This window comes from Orcinus orca, chromosome 2 (genome assembly GCF_937001465.1).
Source record: "Orcinus orca chromosome 2, mOrcOrc1.1, whole genome shotgun sequence".
NCBI classification, from domain to species: Eukaryota; Metazoa; Chordata; class Mammalia; order Artiodactyla; family Delphinidae; genus Orcinus; species Orcinus orca.
The window spans coordinates 1,017,637-1,039,243 of NC_064560.1; the positions used below are offsets into that span (position 1 = coordinate 1,017,637).

Here is a 21,607-nt window from a genome sequence, read left to right on the forward strand (position 1 = left end):
CTGCACAAAGATGTAAATATACTTAACACTACTGAAATGCACACTTAAAATTTTACTATTTTAACCATTTTTACGTTACGCATATTTTATCACAATTAAAAAAAAATTTTAATCACTGTGTGGAGAACAGTTTGTAGACCAGAAAAATTAGAAGCAAGCTGGCCAGCTGGAATGCTATTGCAGTGGTCCAGGTGAGACAATAATGGCCTGGATTAGAGTGACAGAGGCAGAGGTGGATGAGAAGAAATCAGATTTGGGGGCCATTTTAGAAGTAGAAACAATAGTACCTGCTGGCAGATTGGATGTTGAGTGTGAAGGAAAATGACAGAGAACTCTGAGGATTCTAACCTGATCGACTGAGTGACCAGCGGTGCCGTTTAGTGCAGTGAGGAACTCTGGGGCAGGGGCCAGCTGCCAGGTGGCAGGCTGATTGCATTGGCCACTTTCCATCAGGGAAAGGGTGACTGTTCCCTTTGGAACAGGCACTTGTTCCCGATTTGGGTTTGGTTCCCTGCCTGCCATCACGCTGCTGCCAGCACTCTCTCTACGGACTTGCTGAATGGCTTATACTCTGTCATATTCTCCCACACGACATCACTTCTGACCATGGAACTCATTTTACAGAGAAAAGGCAGGCCATAGGCTAATGCCCATGAGACTCCCTAACCTTATTAGGCGTCCCAACACCAGCAGCAGACAGCTCAGCAGTACAGAGGGATGGTCTGTTGGCAGCCAGTCCCCACACCAGCTGGAGAAACACCGTACAGGGATGCAGCATATGCTCTCCCCAGTGTTGCTGGTTCTCCCTTTAGGGACACTCCCAGAATACATTTGGCCAGGGACCCAGGGAGTGGAAGTGGTGACGGTTAAAATTATACCTACTGACTTACCCAAAACCATTTGCCTCCTTTACTCAAAGATTCTCTCTGGCAGATTTTGGTACCTGGAGTAGAAATGCTTTTGCCTGGTGACAGTCTTCCAAAAATGACTGACTGGGACATCCTGTCAGCCAAGCTAATGAACTCTGAGCCAGACTTGATTTTATGTAGAAAAGTAAAGAAAAGGATTTTCTTATGCCTAAGTATCATGGAGCTCTTCACACTCATCATACGTAACCTGCATTTCCAGGTTCCACGTCTACCCAGAGTCCTTGAAACGTGACCCTCCACGGCACCCACGGCCGAGTCTGCCTGCTGATGTGCCCCTCCTTCCCAGCCCCTCGCTCCTGTCTGATACCTACTGCCCACCACGCTGCCCAGAGGAGCCCATCTGCTGCCCTTGCGCGAGGTCACCAGTATCCCTGCTGGCTGCCCTTCAACACAACACCCCAAGGGACCGGGGAGGGGCTGGGACCCACCCTTGCACTGTCGCCTGAGCCACTGCAACACTGCACGTCCCTACCGCTCTCCCAGAGTCTCTCTCAAAGCAGACACTTCTGTATTTTATTTTGTTTCTTGCCTGCAAACAGCAATCAAAACGCTAATAAAAACCCTTTTCCACAGGAACTTGCACCAACTTCATTCCCACAGCCAAGCCCCTCCACCCTCACACTCTAAATCAAGACAAACGCCACTCGCCCAGATGCACCCAACATCACTAAGCCAGAGCACTTTTCATCACCTGCGAGGGAACGGTGACATCCCTGCTTCTTCAAGAGTAACAGGGCTCCTTTCGTTGTAGGAAAGGGTCTGTTCTAGTACACTTCCTAAAACAGAGTGGGTAGCAGTTACTCAGGCCTTAAAGTCAGGTGTACAGGAAACGTAAAATTTTATAGCAATGATGTTTTTGTCTCCAACAGTCGCCACTGACCACCACTCCTCATTCCGTAGGGTGGTAGAAATGAGGTCTTAGCCAATTCAGATCATGATTTCTCAACAGTTCATGTACGCCCGCCCCTCCTGGGGCTGCATCTCAATTCTGGGAATTGGGGATGGGTGGGACTTGCAATCCACGGTAGGAGAAGCCTGATCCCCCCGGAGCCTCATCCGAGGCATCCCCAGTCCTCCAGGCTGGGCCGCAGCACCCTCTCGCTGGCCTCTGGCCCTCCCGGCTGCAGGCACACTGCCCTCAGCCACACAGGGAAAGGCTCAGCTGCTCCAGCATCCTTTGGGACTCTCTCCCTTTCACCGCTCCCGAGCCACGCTGCGTGGAGGCTCCCAAGGCTGCCGTCCCACGTCACCCCCAGATCCACGGCCTCCCGGCCAGGTCTCCTCACTTACCTGGGAGTTACTACTGGCGAGTTTGGAATGTGGAGCTGCGAGTGACTGCCTTTCCTTAAGGGGAGCACTGATGCAGGTGGATTCCTCAGCCTGATGCCCAGCAGTGCCTTCTCCCCTCCCCCTCCTTCTGGGCCTTGGCTGTGGCAGGACAGGGAGAGGGGGCTGAGCCTGGACCCCTGCAGTCTTCGGGGTTCCTTCCAGTTTGCAGAAGTCCCCACACCCACCTTTGTTTCTGTATGACAGTCCACCGCCCGATGTTCCGTTTGCCGCTGACAAAATCAAGAGAAGCAGAGAAGGCATTTGTTCTTCTGGAAACTTTTAGAGGTTGTCTCAAAACAAAAAGAAAAACCTCATCCCCTTTAGGATGGGGAATGCTTTTCCCTTCTGGTGTTGGAAACTGGGATCGTCCTTCAAAGCGCAGCTTGTCTGCAGTGGCTTCATGGCAGGTTAAAGGGGGCCAGTGTGCTTGCAGTCTGGGGTCCTCTACCTGGGTGGTCGGAGCTGGGGTCCTGGAGGTGGAACTATGAGCTACAAGATACAAAACTCATCCCTTTCTGGGACAAAGTTCAGTTCACTTAGGAATTCACAGAATAGCCTTATTGTGCTCCTTTTCTCACCTCTAAATTTCTTTTTGCCGACCATACTGCATAGACTCAGAAACAATAGCACTTTTTTCAAAAGCATGCTCACCCTGGTCCACTAATACTCTAAGTCAACAAACTTCTGAGAAGTTCGCCTCATCTCCGCACACCAGTTTTCTCACGTGCTGGGGTGACCCGTCCCAAATTCCATTCCAGGGTTTGTCATCAGTCTGTAAGGCCAATGTGTCCCTTGACCTTGGACAATCCTTTAATCTCCTATGTGACTCAACTGCCTTCTGTAAAATGGGGTGAATCGTATCTACAACATCACAGGTAAAGCCCTTAGGACAGAGCTTGGTACATAGTATGCCATCGATAAATACTACTATTATTATGACTATGTCAATCCCACATGAATCCCGACATGCAGCGGGGTGAATCTCAGGTCACAGCTCGGATACGCAAAAAATGTAACTGGCTTTATTTTCCCCTAAGTCTACTTATTTTTTAATGTTTTGTGCCCATTGCACTAGGTAGCAGAAACTTCCTTCCAATTAATTCAGGGTGATCTCACTCAGTGTAGTCTCCCTCTTTCCAGGAGTGTCCAACTCCTGGGCCTTTGTGGGACGCTAATGATCTGGCATCTGGCCAGCTGCTGGCTGAAGTCATCCTAGACGGTCCTGGCCCAGTGCCCCACCCAAGTCCCTGCAGTGGAACTGACTCCCCAGGGAAGCCAGCTTCACACAGGTTACTTCCTGGGGAGGGGGTAGCAGAGAACAGCTCTGAGAGCAGTCAGCTTCCTCTAGGGGTTCGGGGGGAGTGACACAAGGGAGGGTGTCACAAGGGGACACAAGGGGAATGACGCAAGGGTGGGTATGTGTCTAGATTCCTATACCATGTGTTTCTCATTACCATAGTTTATTTTTACCCAATGCCCTTTACCAGTCAGAGTCCACTGTGAGGCGACCGTCAGACATCCCAGGGAAGGGTTAGTACATCAGAGAAGCAGAGGAAATGCTTTTTGGAGGTTCATACATCTTGGCTTTTCAGTATCAAGAGCCTGGCCTTGAAAGAGTCACGGCATCAGTTTTACACCAAAAACACTAGACTGGAAAGAATATGAGGTGATGGTGCAAGTCAGGGTTTCCAAGCTGAGATGAGACACACATTCTCTAGGTTGGAGGAGGGGAGAGAGGTGAGATAGAAAGGAAACAGGGAAATGAGATTCTGGGGTTGGGGGCGGGGACGGTGACCCTATAGATCAACAGCCAACCTGGGACACTTGGGAAAGTGAGAGAGAGTGCTACGGACAGTGATGCTGGGCCCGCAGGCACCAACCAGGACTGTCCCAGGGAAGCCGCACAGACGGACCTGTGTTCACCCTACACAGGGTCCAGCTCCCCGCTCGGAGCCCAGGAGCAAGCCGAGAAACCACAGACGTGCTGGGGGAGCCGGGGGGCCCCTGCTCTTCCTCCTTGCTTCGAAGAAAGCGCCCAGGCGCCCACTACGACTTTGCCTACGCTGCCAGGCAGAGGGGACCTGACAGAGAAGTGAACTGGCTGTGAAGACGGTGACGGATCCTGCACCCCTTGAGACGGTGAGCCGAAGTGAGCGCCTGCCTTACAGTGAATCAGAGGACCCGAGGCAGAGGTCCAGGTTCTTGCAACTCGTAACTAAAAGTCCCTCTTTTTGAAAAGACTGCCTTGCGGCTAGTCTTCCAGGGCGTCCATCATATATACATGTGTATCTACACGCAGGACAAGGGGGAGACACTTCCATGGTGTACATTAGAACAATACCCGCAAATGTGCCGAAGCTTCTCCAGGGTTTGAATTCGCAGCATCTGTCTTAGGAAACTAATGGTCCATGCACATTAAAAGGGGTGTATACAGATTTTTAGTTATGTTGTTTATAAGAGTGGAAAATTGGAAATACCCAGAATGTCAGTCAATAGGGGAGGGGTTAAATAAACAGTTGCATCTCCACACTACAAAATACTAGGCAGCAGGTTTTTTTAAATGTGTTACAGTTTATATTGCTCTGAAGCAGAAAAATTCTCATATATCAATTTTAAATAGCAAAATATGGAACAATATATACAGTATGATATCACTTATGTAAACACACATATACTCACACACCCCAAATCTATGCATGAGAATCTGTATTTGTCCATATATTCTTATGCGTAAGTAAATGCAAGAAATAAAAATCTGGAAAGATATTCACCAAATTGAAAACAACAGTTACCTCTGAGGCGAGGATTCCAATTAGGAGACTGAAAGTTAAGATAGATGTTTTCACTTCATGGGTATTGTTCAGTTTTTTTTTTTCTTACAGCACAAATATATTCAGGTATTACTTGTGTTACCCGTTTTTTAAAATTGCCCCCCTTGTAGCAGCCAGGAAACGGATGGTATGACCTAGGATGATTTGAGGAGGGTTTAATGAAGGGACAGTTATAAAGTTACGGGTTCAGGAGGAGCACTTAGGACAGTGATGTTACCGCCCCAAACCCAAAGGGATGAGTGGGAGGGAGTCCTGGGGACCCAGATGGAGAGAGTCACGCAGAAAGGTTTCCCGGAGGAGCACTTGGGACACAACAACGAATCTGGGGAGTTAGGAATCCACTTCTCTGACCTCATTCCCTCCCCCCTCCCGCCAGTCATCTGCTTGAGTCCCCACTGGCCAAATCCAACAGGAAGCCTGACAGTAAGGGAACTTGATGTTGTTCATACAAGGGGGCTCCTGGGACAGAGACTTGAGAGCACAGTGGCAGAGGGTGGATTTGGAGGAGTAAAAGGAAGATAACAGGCGTAAAGCCATCCTCCCTGGACTCCTGTTGAAAAAAGGGGGGGACGTCTACAACGATATACACCACAAGGTCATCTCTGAGTTTGGGGATAATGAATGTTTTCAACTTCTTCCTCTTGCTTATTTATATTTTCTAATTTTTCTATATTAAACACTTAACTGCTTTAAGTTTTTTAAAGTTATTTGGGACATTGCTAGTAGTCAGGTGATGGTGCAAACATGAAAGACAAACATGAAGGTGGAGGTACCTCTGATTAACTGAAGAATGTAGGAGCAGGAACAGTTAATTAGTATCTCAAATTTGAGGCTCCTCTTGGGTATTAGAAAAAGATCTTTGATAAAAGAAAGGTTGGGGGCTTCCCTGGTAGCGCAGTGGTTGAGAATCTGCCTGCCAATGCAGGGGACACGGGTTCGAGCCCTGGTCCGGGAAGATCCCACATGCCGCGGAGCAACTAAGCCCATGCGCCACAACTACTGCAGCCCGCGCTCTAGAGCCCGCGAGCCACAACTACTGAGCCCGCGAGCCACAACTACTGAGCCTGTGTGCCACAACTACTGCAGCCCGTGCACCTAGAGCCCGTACTCCGCAACAAGAGAGGACACCGCGGTGAGAAGCCCGCGTACCCCAACGAAGAGTAGCCCCGCTCACCACAACTGGAGAAAGACCAAGCCAAGCAACAAAGACCCAATGCAGCCAAAAATAAATTATTTAAAAAAAAAAAAAAAAAAGGAAAGGTTGGTTTTTAAAATAAACAGTGCTGGCATAATTGACTATTCATCTGGAAAAACTAAAAAACTGGACCCCCTACTTCAAACTATGTGCAAAAGTAAGCTTCAGATATATTAAAGATCAAAATATAAACACTGAAATGCTAAAAGAAAATTTAGGAGAATGTGTAACTTTTGTGTGGGAGAGGCCAAAAAAGAAAGGGCCAACATATTTGACGACACAGCAATCAGACACTTATGTAAAGGGAGAAAAACCATTAACAAAGTCATGACAAATAATATACTCTGAGGTACATGAGATAGAATTATACCTAATAGAATTATACCCAATATACAAAGGGCTACCCTCACGGATAAAAAAGGACAATTCATTAAATGTAGAAATGTGTAAAATAAAGTTCACATTCTATAGCAAGAAAAATTTAAACATAAAACAATTTTTCTCTGCCCTGTGGCCTCCTCTCTCCCCCCGCTGTGCATTTTGTATCTGCCTTATGCATCGAAAAAAACTCCCCCGCTGGCAGAAATACCTGCTCGCACCAACAAGACAACTCCCTAAAGATAACATTCCTTCCTGATCTTGTCAGGATGACCCAATACTTTGTACTTACAGATCTGGATTGTGTGAACTGTCAATAATACGTCATCTAATGTCTCAAAAATTTTATGTAACTGTGTTTCGACTTCTAACAGACAGAACAGCTCTTGGAGGTTTCTGAGGGGCTGTTCCCCAGTTATAATCCTCCAATTTGTCTCAAATAAAAGTTTCCTTTTCTTTCATAGATTGACTATTAAGTTTTCATTAACATATGTCTGAATAAATGTTATCTCACCCCCTTTCTGACTTGAATTCTGAGCAGACTGAGATATATGACAAAAAGTAAGGCAGAAGGGCGCCAAACACCTCCTTTGGCTGGACCAGCAGGTCTGGTGGCAGACGTGGTCTAGCGTGAGAGAAGAATGTCCTCCTAATACTGGATATGCGAATCCTACAACACGTGACCGGCCAGAGCAGTGCTGCCCCAGCGCAGACCCCTCCCCACGAGCGAAGGGGGAGAAGATGCGCAAGGACCCGCTGAAGTCTCTTCATTCTATCAGGCAGGTCACGTGGGCAGAGAAGCCACGGGAAAGAGAGTAGAGAAGGTTCACACCCCTCGCAGGGACTGAACCATCCATCGCGAGGGGGAGGACGTGCTCCCCCCTAACAACTCAGAGGAACAAAACATTTACCTCCAATGAAAGGAAGCTGACAAAGGGAGGGAGGGAGGAGGAGGCACCCTCTCACCGCGTGTGTTTCTGCGGCCGGAGACAGCGCGGAAGCTTCCTCACGCGGAATGCTTCACACCGGGCGAGCGAGAATGCTCACTTTTTCCTCATCAATTTGTGCATCGTTTAATGTGTTCTGGATAGACTGGCTGTAATTTTTAAAAATCCCAAGAAGTGAAAACGCTGGAGTTCCTCTTCTAGAAAGATGGGGAGCGTTACCTTGGTGGAACGCCAGTGGCACTGAGCGCTCCGGACGGCAGGACAGCGTTGCCCGCCCCGCGGACCGTGGACCGGCGGTTCCAGCCCCAGCCTCAGCAGCGCAGGGCGGCGGGCCCTCGTGGCCAGGGACCCGGTAGGCAGGGAACACGACGCTTTCCGGCAGCTGGCAACCGAAAGGGAAGCTGGCCTGCTATCTGGAGAGAAACAAGGCGTGTGCACAGGTGTTGCTTTACTTCGGAGACGTGAGCCTATTCGCGTGCAGTTGACGAGGCGGTGGCCCAGGGAGAGAGCGGAGCCCGCAGACACGGGCTCCCGTGAGGCACACAGGGACGTCGCGGCCTCTGACTCGGTGGGAAGGAAACCAGGTGTGCGCACGCGCAGCTGAGCGAGTGGGCGGGACGGGACGACGGCTTCCGGTCAGGCGGAATGTGAGGGCGTCTCCTGCTCCAGAGGTGAGGAGCTTGCCAGCCCCATCGAAGGTGGAGACTCCGTTTCTCCGTTTCGGTGGTACCCAAGGTAAGGTTAACACCTAACAGCCTCCGTCCGGTGGTTTGCAAGGCAAGTGTGTAAGATATGAGGAGATGTGAGAGTCCAGAACCCTTGGTAGAAGGCGATTCAAGTGGAATCTAATCTGGAGAGAAAAAAAAACGCCTCTTCATATATAGAGTGCTCTATACTATTGTAACAACTGCCTATTTTCCACCACCAGCCCCATTAAAGTGGAAAGAATCACTTGCATCCTTGGTCTCTGAGAGGACTATACAGCATGTGGTAATTATTTGGTAAATAACTGTCCACGGAATAACTAAGGGGAAAGAAAGAAGGGTTGACGGAATAGATCTCTCTCATAAGGTAAAGAAGAAAGCACAATGGGCTTCAGTTTAATTAGATCCAACAAGTATGGGCATCTCTTCCATACCCTGGGCACTAGGCAAACCACAGTACATAGGCAGCTGCGGTCCTGACCCTCCAGAGCCCGGTCTGGGTGAAGACAGTGGGCGTGGAGGCTCTGATCAGAGGTTGACAAGAACTTTAAGATGTGGAGGTGAGGCTGCTGTAGGACAGCTCTGTCCAGTTATCTCTTCATTAGTGACAACTGCCGCAGCCAGATGGGGAAAGGAAGAAAATTCCAGATTATGGCAGGGAGAAGAGCACGATGTACTTGGGGGCGGGGCGAGCAATGCCAGCGGTGAAAGTGGGAAAAACAATGCAGCACATCATGGCTACAAGCATAAGCTTTGGTTCAGACTGGAATTCAAAATCAAACTCCTCCTCTACAATGAGACTTGGGTACGTTAACCCCCAAGGCAGTGATGCTCAACTGAGGGTGACTTTGCCCCACAGGGAATACTTGGCAATGTCTGGAGACAGTTTTGGTTGTCCCAACTGGGTGGGAGGAGAGTGGGATGCTACTGACATCTGGTGGGTTGAGGCCAGGGATGCTACTCAACATCCTACAAGGCACAGGACAGCCCACGACAAAGAATTATCCAGTCCCCAATACCAGTACTGCCTGTGAAACTCTGCTTCAAGACTTATCTGTAAATAGTTTTAATGATACCAACCTTACAGAGGTTTTATGAGAGTGAAATGATTTAATGTCTATCAAATACCCGTGTCACCAAACCAGGTTCATTTGCCCGTGGTGCAGCACACCGGAACGCTGAGACCCCGAGGTGTGCAGCAAAGAGAGAGCTATTCATAAGGCAGACAAGTCTCAAATCGCTCCTCCCCCGCCCCCGAGGGCAAGGGGCTGGGATGCTTGTGGGAGGAAGAGTAAAGAAGCAGGGCAGGGCGGTCTGAGGCTTGGGGAGTGCAGGGAAAGGTGATTGGAAACAGCTGTGACAGCGGCCTTTCTGCACAGGCGTAGCTCCACTACTGGCCTCAGAAGGGGGCAGAGCAGATGCTCTCACGTGCCCAGGTGGAAGGTCAGTGGTCCCATCCGGTGTTAACCAGCCCAGCTCCCACTAGACACAGCTGACGCCAAGTTCCTAGAAAACAGCTCAGGCAAACCTCTTACTGTTCAGACGTGCTGCTTGGAGGACCCAAGTCTTTGTAGCAACAATTAAAACAACTGTGATTATCTTACAGTTGAAATGGATTTAACTAGTGATTACGCACGGTTTCACCTGCCATAGAGAATGAGAATAAGGGAAAAAATGAGGAGTAATACTAAAATGAAGAGAGGAAGATGCTAAAGACAATTTCTCATTGCAATTTTGGATCAGACATTTGTTTGCAGGGCATGGAAAGCCATCTCTTGCTTTAATTGCTGATCCTATGACCAGACACTGGATTTACTGTAGATCTGAAGCTGAACCCCCACAGGGCAAACTGATATCAGCTAAGACCCTAAAACCACCAGTGTTGGGAAGGCTCACCCCCATGAGAAGAGAGAGGAAACGTTTTCAGTGTCCACTCGGAAGAGCTGTGAAGGTGGAGGGGAGCCAGCAATACCTGCGTCCAACAAGAGAGTGGAGTCTGCTTGTGTTTAATGCTGGGGTTGGGAGAAGAGGAGGCGTCTCCAGTTTTTTCCCCCCCTTTCGTTTTAGTAGTTGCAAAATATTATAAACTCAAATCTGAGAGGATATAAAACTAAGACTATTTGTTGGCCAAATCAAAGTGCTTCACTTTTTATTTAAAATTTTATTTATCTTTTAAACCTTTATGTACCTTTATGTAAGCCATTCCATGTTCATTGGTAGAAAAGAAAAACAGAAAATGAATAAAGAAAAAAGGAAAGGAAGGAAGGATGGAAGGAACCTGACAAAAAGAAAAAAGTCACATATAATCCAACTACTCAAAAATAATTGCAATTTTTTCAGTATGCATTCCTTTAGATTTTTTCTATGCATATATAACATTATGTATACCTCTAAAAATAAAATTGGATCATCTCAATCGAAAACTTTGTAACCTACTTTTTAAATTTACATCTTTAAATAATACATCTTAAAGAGTTTTCAGTATCTTTGTTTCCATATGTATTAACTTGTCAAAATATAAACAGCTTTTCCCCTAATTACAGAAAGAATAACCACTGAATGTAAAAGAAATGCAAGCAATATGGAAGCATATAGAAAAAAAAGTATTTGAGTTAGGAAACCATGACTTCAGTTGGCATAAACACGTAAACAACAGAAAGCTCAGAGCTAGGATGAGCTCATAGATGTCATCAAGATCCCAGGGTCTTTCTATCTGTCTCCTCTGCTGTTTACTGACCTCATCTACAAGGTCATTCTCCTCATGGTCACAAGATGGCTGCCAGTGGCAACCAAGGCTGCACAGTCCCTTCTTTATGTCCCCCTGCTGTGGAATGTAAGCAGGTTCTTTCAGCCTCATTGCCTCAACCTGTGTCACATGCTCTCCCCAACCCATAGCGATCAGCAGGGCAATCCTATTCACTGATGAACCTGGAGTGGGGGGTATGTGGAGGAGCCACATGCATGGCTGAATGCATGGCGGAGTCTTCAGCCACCGCATACACTGTAAGTCCTGCGTCTCCGCGAGGCGCGCAGTCTTTTCCGTTTTTTATTTTGTTTTGTTTTTTGTGGGGTTTTTTTTGCGGTACGCGGGCCTCTCACTGTTGTGGCCTCTCCCGTTGCGGAGCACAGGCTCCGGATGCGCAGGCTCAGCAGCCATGGCTCACGGGCCCAGCTGCTTGGCGGCATGTGGGATCCTCCTGGACCAGGGCACGAACCCACGTCCCCTGCATCTGCAGGCGGACTCTCAACCACTGTGCCACCAGGGAAGCCCCGTTATGTTATTTTGATCAAATGTTTCTTTTTAACTTACTTAAGCATAGAAGCAATTTTCTGAAGTTTTCTTCCAATGTGAGCTTTTGCTTGTTCTTATGCATTTTGACCTCCTGAAACAGAGAAGAGCAAACCTGACTCCATACTGGATCTATTCCTTTAGCTCTAACCCTGTGCTGTTGCCAGTGCTTAGTCATGCTGGCTCTGCACCTTTTGTAAAAGTATGTTGCCTGTAGCCTGAAATATACATACAGGATAGCCCATTCTCAAGGCTCTGACCTTTAAAGGAATAACACTTTCCCATTCATACAGAGATAAAAAGCTGCAGAACAGAAAAAAAACAATCGTCTTGTTGGTTTATAGGAACATCATGACTAGACCTACATGGACAGCTGCAAAAACAAAGGATTCCAGCACTAAGAAGTTTGCAGCAGCCAGCCATACCCCCTTCCCTTTTCGTATAGAGAAGCCCGAATTCTAACTCAGGGAAGGTGGCTCTTTGGGACGCTAGTCCACCGTCTTCTTGGTCTTCTGGCTTTCCAAATAAAGTCGCTATTCCTTGCCCCAGCAACTTGTCTCTTGACTTACTGACTTGTTGTGCGGTGAGCAGTATGAGTGTAACACACTCCTTTCCTCCTCTTCCTTTTTTTTTTTTTTTAAGGGGATGAGGGGTAGAATTATTGCACAGACCCCAAGCTGGGTTTCTTCTTGTTTAGTCATTTTGAAATAGTGCCCATTCTACATGGGCTGCTTTTCACCCCAAAACAGTATCTACGTGGTCTTTTTACTCCCTGTTAACCTGAGCACGGTCTGTGTCTTCCCTGTAGAGGGTGAGTGAGCTGGGGCTTGGATTAGCATCATTTGTATCTGTTGGTCCCAAGCTGCCCGGGAAGAGTGGGGAGGGGCGTGTTTCCACGAGCCCTCAAAGCTGGGAACTGTTTTCACATTCATCTTATTTTTGATTCTGTTGAAACCCTCGTCTGGAGGCCCGGCCCGGTGAATAGAGCCTGCCCTGTCCCGTGGATGGTGGTGGGTCTGGAGGTCTGGGTTTGTCTCCCCTCTCTGGCTGCTGGAAGCTGTGGTCAGAGCCCAGCCGAGTGGTGTGAACGCCTTGCCTGGGGTGGCCTCAGGCACTGCCCCCCGCCCAGCTTGCTCTGTCCGGAGCTGCTGGCCCCTCAGAGAGAACTGCTGCTGGAAGCTCATTTCTGGCCTCTCTCCCACCACTGTGACCTTCGGCTGATGTTTGGCTTTCACTTAGGAAGAAGGGCCCCGGGCGGAACATTCCAGATCTTTTCTCTCGCCAACTCAAGCCCCCATTTCCTGTCCCTCCAAAGTGAGAAAACTTTTTAGCGGGCCTCTTCTCACCACATCGTGCAGCTCACTCCAAAAAGGGAGCTGTGGGTTGGTTCCCAGATTTTATATCCATTTGGGCTTGATTGTTTTGTATTTTGGATATATCAGATGTTTTGTATTTAGATTTGTATTTCCTGAAGTCTGTGGTATGAGGCTGGGAAATTTTCCTAGATTTGTTGTTGGATGGTGTTTTCTTTGGTGTATCTTGTTTTATTCATTCCAGTATTGGAAGGAGATTTTTGTAAGCCTGCTAATACAACCCAGTCTTCCCTGATTGCCCCAGAGCATTTTATTTTATTTATTTATATTTATTTAGTTTTTGGCTGTGTTGGGTCTTCGTTGCTGTGCACGGGCTTTCTCTAGTTGTGGCAAGCAGGGGCTACTCTCTGTTGCGGTGCGCGGGCTTCTCGCTATGGTGGCTTCTCTTGTTGCGGAGTACAGGCTCTAGGCGTGCAGGCTTCAGTAGTTGTGGCACGTGGGCTCCGTAGTTGTGGCGCACGGGCTTAGTTGCTCCGCGGCATGTGGGATCTTCCCAGACCAGGGCTCGAACCCGTGTCCCCTGCATTGGCAGGCAGATTCTTAAGCACTGCGCCACCAGGGAAGTCCCGCCCCAGAAGCATTTTAATGGTTACGCAGCATCCCAGCCCCATGGATAAAGCCAAATGTTCGTAACTAATTTCCAACTGGCAAACAGGTGATTTCCAATTGTTTATCATTATAAAAATGTTGCAAAAACTATGTGCGTAATGTGTGTACACATCTCTGGTGATTTCTTTAGTGAGTGATCGATCACATTTTCAATAATGATCAGTTCAACTGTACTTTGCCCCTTCTTGGCGTTGTCTTAGTTCTGCAGTTTAGTGGTTCTAAATAAAACCATCATAAAAATCCTTTGCCATATTGTGGAACAGTCTCGGCACCTTCTCTTTCCGCCAGACCATATGTTGACCCAGATACACTAATCCCTCCATGGAGCGACATGATTGGTCCACCAGGGATGTGCACTATCCTCATTTCCTCTCTTCCTTTACACCCCCTCTTGGTCCATGCATCCTCCACAGCTTCTCACAATGCACTTTCTACTTATTCTCTTTCATTTTGGGCTGTTTTTTTTTTCCACACACTTCTGAAGTTTGGGGATCCATTTCTACCAAGGCTTTTGTCTCGTAGAGATCAAAGATAAGTAATAGCCACCTGCTTCCTGGTGTTCTAATCCTCAGAATCTCTGTGTGTGTCTCTCTCTCATGCATGCTGAAACCCTGACGTATCAATGTCAGAAGGCAGAAACCAATCGTCTTGTGTTCATCAAACTATGAAGACCACCTGCAGAAAAACACTCAGGGGTGCTTTTGTTAAAATCCAAATTCCTGGACGGCACCTCAGGTTTGCTGGATCACAAATCTCTAGGGATAGGGACGAAGAATCTCTGTTTTATTGAGCTGTCTAATGATTCTGGTACTTGTTAAAATGTGTATCATGTTAAATGCTATATCAAAGCTCAACTCCGTGTAAACTAACACAGTAATTCCCTTCCTATCATGCCTTTTAAATAAAGATTGTATTAATCGTGTTTCCAGATTGCTGGTAACACGGACACACTCTGCACAGATCTGAAAACCACAGCGTGGTAGAGATGACAAGAGCACCGCTTCTGGCCCTCCTCTCCTTCCTAGTTGCTTACTGTTAGGTTGGGGCCACGTGACCAGTTCTGGGCTGTGAGTAGGGTTTAGCTGAGTCCTCCACGGCGTGCCTTTGCTGTGGTGCCCTTGAAGCCACGTGCTGAGATGCAGTGTGATGAGCATGGAGCCAATGTCAGCTTGAGTCTCTGATGGTCTGTGGAGCAAAACTCCTGTCACCCTTCACTGGAGGTGCCACGTAGGCTAGGACTATAAGTCATGGAGATTTTAAGGTTACTTGTCACTGCAGCAAGACCTAGTGTTGTTCCGAATAATAAAACTAAAACCTCGATTTCTTGTTCATGCACCAATGTGACTGAGTGTCTTCTGTTCATTTTAAGTTATAAAAAGAATTCTCCAGTTCTACAAATCTGAGCTTTAGTAGAATATTGACTTCCTAAAATCGACTCCTGTCTTCGTAACTAATTTTACCACATTTTAATCTGTGCAAATGGGAGGAAAAAAATTCTGTGGGTGAAAAAAGGAAACTAAATGCCCTGGGAAAAGTAAATGAGGTAAAATGAGTCAGTCAGTGGTTGACCTAGAGAAAGAACCCAGAACTTGCTCTGCTACCTGGTTGACAAATCTCTACCACTAAACCATGACGGGAAACCAAATTTCTCATAAATCCAAAATGCACAAGTACTATAAACAATATCTACACTTGGCCCTCCATATCCGCGAGTTCAGTATCAATTCTATTCAAACGGGATCCGAGGTTGGTTGAAACAGCTGACGTGGACCCGCGGATACAGAGGACAGACCGTGTACCACGCCATCTATACAAAGCACTTGAGCGTCCAGAGGACTGTGGTTTCCACAGGAGTCACAGATACCAACGGAGGACTGTATTTAACCTGCCACATCATTTTTTGTTGAGTCCGAATGTCTTCTTAACTTCTGATTATCTTACTCAACTCTAGTTGTGGTTCGGTTCAGTCATATCTGCCATTTAAACTTAGGCCCAGCCTTAAAAGCAGTGCCAACCTTTCCTGACCTCCTACCCCCACCCCCAGCTGTAGAGGACAGAGGAATGCGGACTGTATACACATAAAGCTGTATTTGATTCTAGCCAGACTAAAATGGCAGGGGTATATTATTATTCAGTACCCCAAACCCAGAATTTCAAGTAACATATAAAGTAAAATGCTATTCTGTAAATATCAACACGTCACAGAACCTCTAATGTATTCTGATATACGTCTTTACCAAGCTCAACTCCAAAGGAAAACTTTGAAGGGAAATGGGAATGCACGCTCTTTCTGTAAAAGAGTGATTTCTCATGGTTTTGAAGAGGTTCTGCCTTGTTCTTCCACTTATGTGTGTGAGTTTCACACAAGCGACTCCAGAGGGTCAGAGAGTGGTGGGTACTTTCCATCACCCCTCCCCCATGACAGCACCGGGGGCGTCCGCAAGGGCCCTGCTGGGCGGGGACCAGAAGCCTGAGCGCCCCAGCCCGCGGGGAGGGCGTCCAGCACGGGGCTAACTGCACACAGCAGAGAAGGGAAGAGCACAGCAGGGGACGTGTCGTTCCAGAAAGAGCACCCCTTCCTCACCCTGGGCCATGTTTTCAGGTTTTCACAAAAGGACAGCAGATGGGACTTCGGTCCAGGAAAGGCGAAGGATTTGTGTGGCTGGAACTTGGGCGGGTGTGAGGATCCAGGCACAAGGCCGGGTGTGCCCTAGTCCAGCTGGAAAGCCAGTCCTGCCCTGCCCTGGGCGGGCGGCGGCCGAGGGTCACCGAGTCGCCACGGGAGACACCGGAAGGATGGAGAAGACGCGGGGGAGGGGGAGGGGAGCGCGGCTTCCTTCGCTGCCCTTCTGTCCCTGCCGCCCGTGCCAGAGCTCGCCTGGCAGCGGGGGACCAGCCCCGCGGCACGGCGGCCCCTGCGTGCAGCACAGAGAGCGCCTCAGGACGGGGCCAGGTGAACCCACCTTCAGGCTCGCGGTGTGGCGCGCGCTTCTAGCCCCTGCGGGAGTGAAGACCTCTGTTCCCCGGCGGCCGGTGGGAAGCAGCCTCGCCCAAGGTGACACACCGTTCCCTGCGTGGCCCACATCCAGCGACAGGCTGACCAAGCCTCCCTGTGAGACGGGACAGCTCCGAGGGCACCCTGGCCTCAGGGCCCGACTTCCGCCCAGTCCTATTTCCTTCCCCGGGTGCGGTGCTGGCAGCACCCCGCACGAATGCACTCTCGTCTCCAGCTCGGAGTTGGCTTCCTGGGGACCCAAGTCTCAGCACTGGCGTTTGTTTCACCGTCCAGAAAACAATAGCACACACTTTCAGAATTTTGTACAAAACTCTCTCTTAGGCATGGTACAGCTTCTGATTGTTGACGGTTCATATTGAGCTCATGTTAGAAGACAAACGATGAAACTGGAAATTATTGTTTAGTTTTGTTTCGAAAATGACAGCTTTTAAGAATTGAAGGCTTCGTAATCTGGGGACACGACCTTGGAGTCTGAGGGGTTCAGCTGACTAGGACAAGACGCTCACATGCAGAGCAAGATGTGATGTCGGGGAACAAACAACCCTGGTCAAATGAGCCCCAGTTCATGGCCAGTAACTTTTAAAATTTTCAGTTGCTTAGTTGAACCCCTGTCTTCTCCTCCACTAGCTAGGGGGTGCAGAATACGCATCAGCAAATCTCCCCCAAACGAAGCCCCCCCAGCAAAGACAGAAGGAAGAGGCCTCCTGACCCAAGGCGCCTGCGCTTGTATAGAAATTGGGTAGTTACTGAGCAGCGGGGGTGGCCTTTAGGGGCAGACTGTGGGTGAGCGCCAGAAATGGAAATAGTAGGATGGACCCTTTACCTCCAGGAGAGAAAGGGAGGGAGGGAGAGGGAGGGGGGAGAAATGGGGAGAAAGGGAGGGGAGGGATTCGGAGAAAAAAAAAAGGATCTGGGGAAAGGCCATAGCAGGAAGCCCCTGGCACATCAAAATCCCTGTTTTGGTTAAAAATGGCCATAATGTATGTGTAACTCTTGATGAAGATCTGTGGTCTCCTGAAGGAGCTGTAACCACGGGCATGTCAAGTGACAAATAAAATAATAAGCGAGAGAGAGGGGCTGATTTTTTTTTTTAAGTTTATTCTCTTCCTGATTTTTTTCCCCAGAAAGCAACTGTTTAAAATTAAGAAATAGCTGCAACCCTTCTGTAATACGCTCTGGGGAAAGAAAAGAGAAGAGGAAGGAAGGCAGCTACAATATCGCAAAAGCGCCTGTGCGGTGTCAGCTTAAGTTGGAGACGGTTTGGACGCTCATCAGAAGGGAAGAAGAAACGTAGGAAGAAAAAGATGAATAATCAGAAACAAAAACAATAAAATTCTCATTATATACAGAAGAAATTAAGCTACTTGAGAGGACTTATTAAAAGCACATTTGTTAGCATATTCCTTTGGGAAGAAGTGGGAAATGCTGCCTTGTGAGTGTTCTCCATCTGATTTCTACCACGAGAAGAATTTTAAAGGCCTTAATACAGAAATCAGCAGAGGCATGTGTTTCTCTCCAGCCACGCCCCATCCTGTGACCACCCCCACCTTGACCTATGATCACCCCCATTCCATTCTATGACTGAGAGGCCCAGGGTGATCATGGGGGAATCTATTAAGAAGCCTCTAGAATATGTTTTTATATACTCCTAACAATTCAACAAAATCGCAGATTGCAAATTTTGAATGTTGTCCTTGCAAATATTGTACCACTTCAAATGCAGTCCTTTAGGTAATTACATTTGATTTGAAATCATAAAAGGTAGAATTTTCTTTCTTTCTTTTTATTTTTAAAAGGTTGCTTTTTAAAAAAAATTTAATTGAAATATAGTTGATTTACAATGTTGTGTTAGTTTCAGGTGTACAGCAAAGTGATTCAGTTATATATATAAAGTTTTTATATACTGAATGAAGTCAAACAGAAAGAAATATTGTATGATATCATTTATATGCGGAATCTAAAAAAAATGATACAAATGAACTCATTTACAAAACAGAAACAGACTCACAGACTTAAGAGAACAAACTTATGGTTACCAGGGTGGGGAGGGAGAGTTTGGAACTAACATGTACACACTACTATATATAAAATAGATAACCAACAAGGACCTATTGTATAGCACAGGGAACTCTACTCAATATTGTGTAACAACCTAATTGGAAAAAGAATTTGAAAAAGAATAGATACATGTTTATGTATAACTGAATCACTTTGTTGTACACCTGAAACTAACACAACATTGTTAATCAACTATACTCCAGTATAAAATAAAAAGTTTAAAAAAAGTTCCTATGTATATAAATCTTTATGTAAAACTTTATATATATAAAGTTTATATAAATCTAAAATATATATATAGATTCTTTTCCATTATAGATTATTACAAGATACTGAGTATAGTTCCCTGTGTTAAAGGTTTCTTTTCTTAGTGTTAACATTGTATCAGCCAGAATAGGCCGTTAGCCTGTTTGCCTGACAGTCTCGGGAGGTAGGGGTGGCACGTAATAGAGAAGAAAATGATTTATAGAATTTTCTTTCTAAAAGAATCTTAACTCACTGAGTTTGGATACCAATCTCCTAATCAGTATTTTCTTCTCAGTTTAGATGTCAAGTCCCACACGTGTGAAGAGATAATCTAAGTATGAGCCAAGGATGAACACTCATCCTTGACTTCTAGACCAGTCTGTGCATGAAGCCCACCCCCTGAAGTAGTTTGTGAGGCAGGCTTTACGGAGCTCGTGTGTCTTTCTGCTTTCTTACCAGTTACGCCTGTTTGGGAATGGAAGCTTTTCCTAAGTGTGGGGTTTTAAATATACACCCACAAATCCTTTCTTTGTTGCTTCTCCCTCAGGAGGTGACACTTAATTCCTCTCTCCTTGAGTGTCGGCCAGATCTAGTCTTTCACTTCTAGCCAGTAGAATTTGGGAGAAATGATGAGATGTCATTCCTTTCTTATTATTTATTTATTTAAACTGTGGTAAAATATACATAAAATTGACCATTTTAACCATTTTCATACAGCTCAGTGTACAGTTCAGCCTGTGAGAGGCCCTGACCAGGAACCGCCTAGCTAAGCTGTTTCCAGATTCCTGACCCAAAGGAGCTGTGAGTGGTTGTCTTCAGTGCAAGGTTCGGTCCAGTGATATTCACATTGTTGTACAACCATCACCACCGTCTCCCTCCAGAAGTTTCTTCATCCCAGACTGACACTCAGCACCCATTAAACAGCTCCATGTTCCCCCGCCCCCCGCCCCCCCCGGCAGCCACCATTCTTCTTTCTCTGTTGAGTTTGGTTATCCTAGGTACGTCCTGTAAGAGGAATCGTACGGTATCTGTCTTTTGTGACTGGCTCGTTTCACTTAGCATAATATCCTCAAGGTTCGTCCACGTTGTAGTGTGTGTCCGAATTTCCTTCCTTTTTAAGGCTGAATAATATTCCACTGTGTGTATATACCATATCTTGTTTATCCACTCATCTGTGGATGAACACTTGGGCTGCTTCCACTTTTGGCTATTATGAATAATGCAGCTATGAACATGGGTGTACAAGTCCCACTTTCAGTTCTTTGGGGTTTATATACTTGTGAGTGGAATCGCTCAATCATATGGTAATGCAAAGCTTCATTTTTTGGATGCATTGTCAAACAGTCTTACGTGGCAGCTGAACCATTTTACATTCCCGCCAGCAGTGCACGAGGGTTCCAATTTCTCTACATCCTCACCCATGCCTGTTGCTTACTGTTTGTTGATAATAGTCACCTTAATAGGTGTGAGATGAGATGTCATCTCTAAGACTAGGTTCTTCAAAGATTGTGGCTTTGGTCTCTGATGTGTGTGGTTCTCCTTCTCTGTCTCTCCCCCCCTTCAATCACTCACACTGGGGAAAACCAGCTGCCCTCTTGCAGGGAAGATATGGGGGAGAATCAGTCTGCCTGGCTGTGAGTACACTCTGGCAGCTGGAGCCACCTGCCCAGTGAAGAATGAGGACTCCTGCCAACAGCCTGGGGGGCGGGGGGCTTGCAGGAGACCCTCCTCCAGGCCTTGAGATGGCCGCAGCCTGTGGGAGACCCCAGCCCAGAAGCATCCAGCCACACCGATCCCAGAGTCCTGACCCATAGAAACTGCGAGGCAACAAATGTTTGTTGTTTTCTGCCATTAAATGTGGGGTAGGGCTTCCCTGGTGGCGCAGTGGTTGAGAGTCTGCCTGCCGATGCAGGGGACATGGGTTCTTGCCCCGGTCCAGGAAGATCCCACATGCTGCGGAGCAGCTGGGCCCGTGAGCCATGGCTGCTGAGCCTGTGCGTCCGGAGCCCGTGCTCTGCAACAGGAGAGGCCACAACAGTGAGAGGCCCGTGTACCGCAAAAAAAAAAAAAAAAAAAAAAAAAAATGTGGGGTAATTTGTTATGCAGCAACAGATAACTAATACGGGACCCATAACCAATAAAGGGGAAATGTTACCAGTTTGTTCAACAGTTTCACAAATATTTCCTGGGCAGTTGTGCTGGGCTGTTCTGGGCAATGGGGAGACCACAGTGAGCAGAGAGGAAACATTAGGAGATAAATCCCACGGAGCTTATAGCCTCATGTACCACGTGACTTTTAGCTCTGAGCACGTGTCTGAGCCAGTTTCGGCCTTAAGTGGTAATGACTCCAGCACATTCAAGCAGAAAGGGATTCCACAGGGAATTGGGTCGACAAAAATCACTGCAAAGGCTGGATGAGAAGACCCTGGCGGAACTTTCAGAACTAACCCCAAGACCAACACCGCAGAACTGGCCCCCAGAGAGGAACTGCCTTCTCAGTTACTGTGTGAATCTGGAGAGCCCTGGGTGAGCTCTGAGAGCGCAGGGCTTCTGCTGTGACCCCACTGCGAGGCGGGCGCCTTCAGCCCAGCCCTCTGCTGTTTCTGCCTCGTCCTCTGTACCCCCCTTCCACAAATGGCATGTGCGCAGCTGCTGGGTGGAAGCAGGGTGGGTGCGTGTGGGACCCGAGCTGTACACACAGTG

General features: G+C 47.5%; 1 protein-coding gene across 2 annotated transcripts in view; it reads right to left on the reverse strand.

Annotated features, from left to right (window-relative positions):
• Positions 1–2,108: 2,108 nt before the first annotated feature.
• The window catches only part of LOC117196139 (translation initiation factor IF-2-like), a 60,588-nt gene continuing 41,089 nt past the window's right edge, over positions 2,109–21,607 (reverse strand). Inside the window, exon 2 of one of the 2 annotated variants that reach the window (XM_049705344.1) lies at positions 2,109–2,488. In XM_049705344.1, coding sequence (XP_049561301.1) covers positions 2,124–2,488 — 365 coding nt within the window. In that variant the 3' untranslated portion in view covers positions 2,109–2,123. Of the gene's footprint in view, positions 2,489–7,944; positions 8,460–21,607 lie in introns of those variants that run through there. The other variant, XM_049705345.1, reaches the window with a different exon arrangement.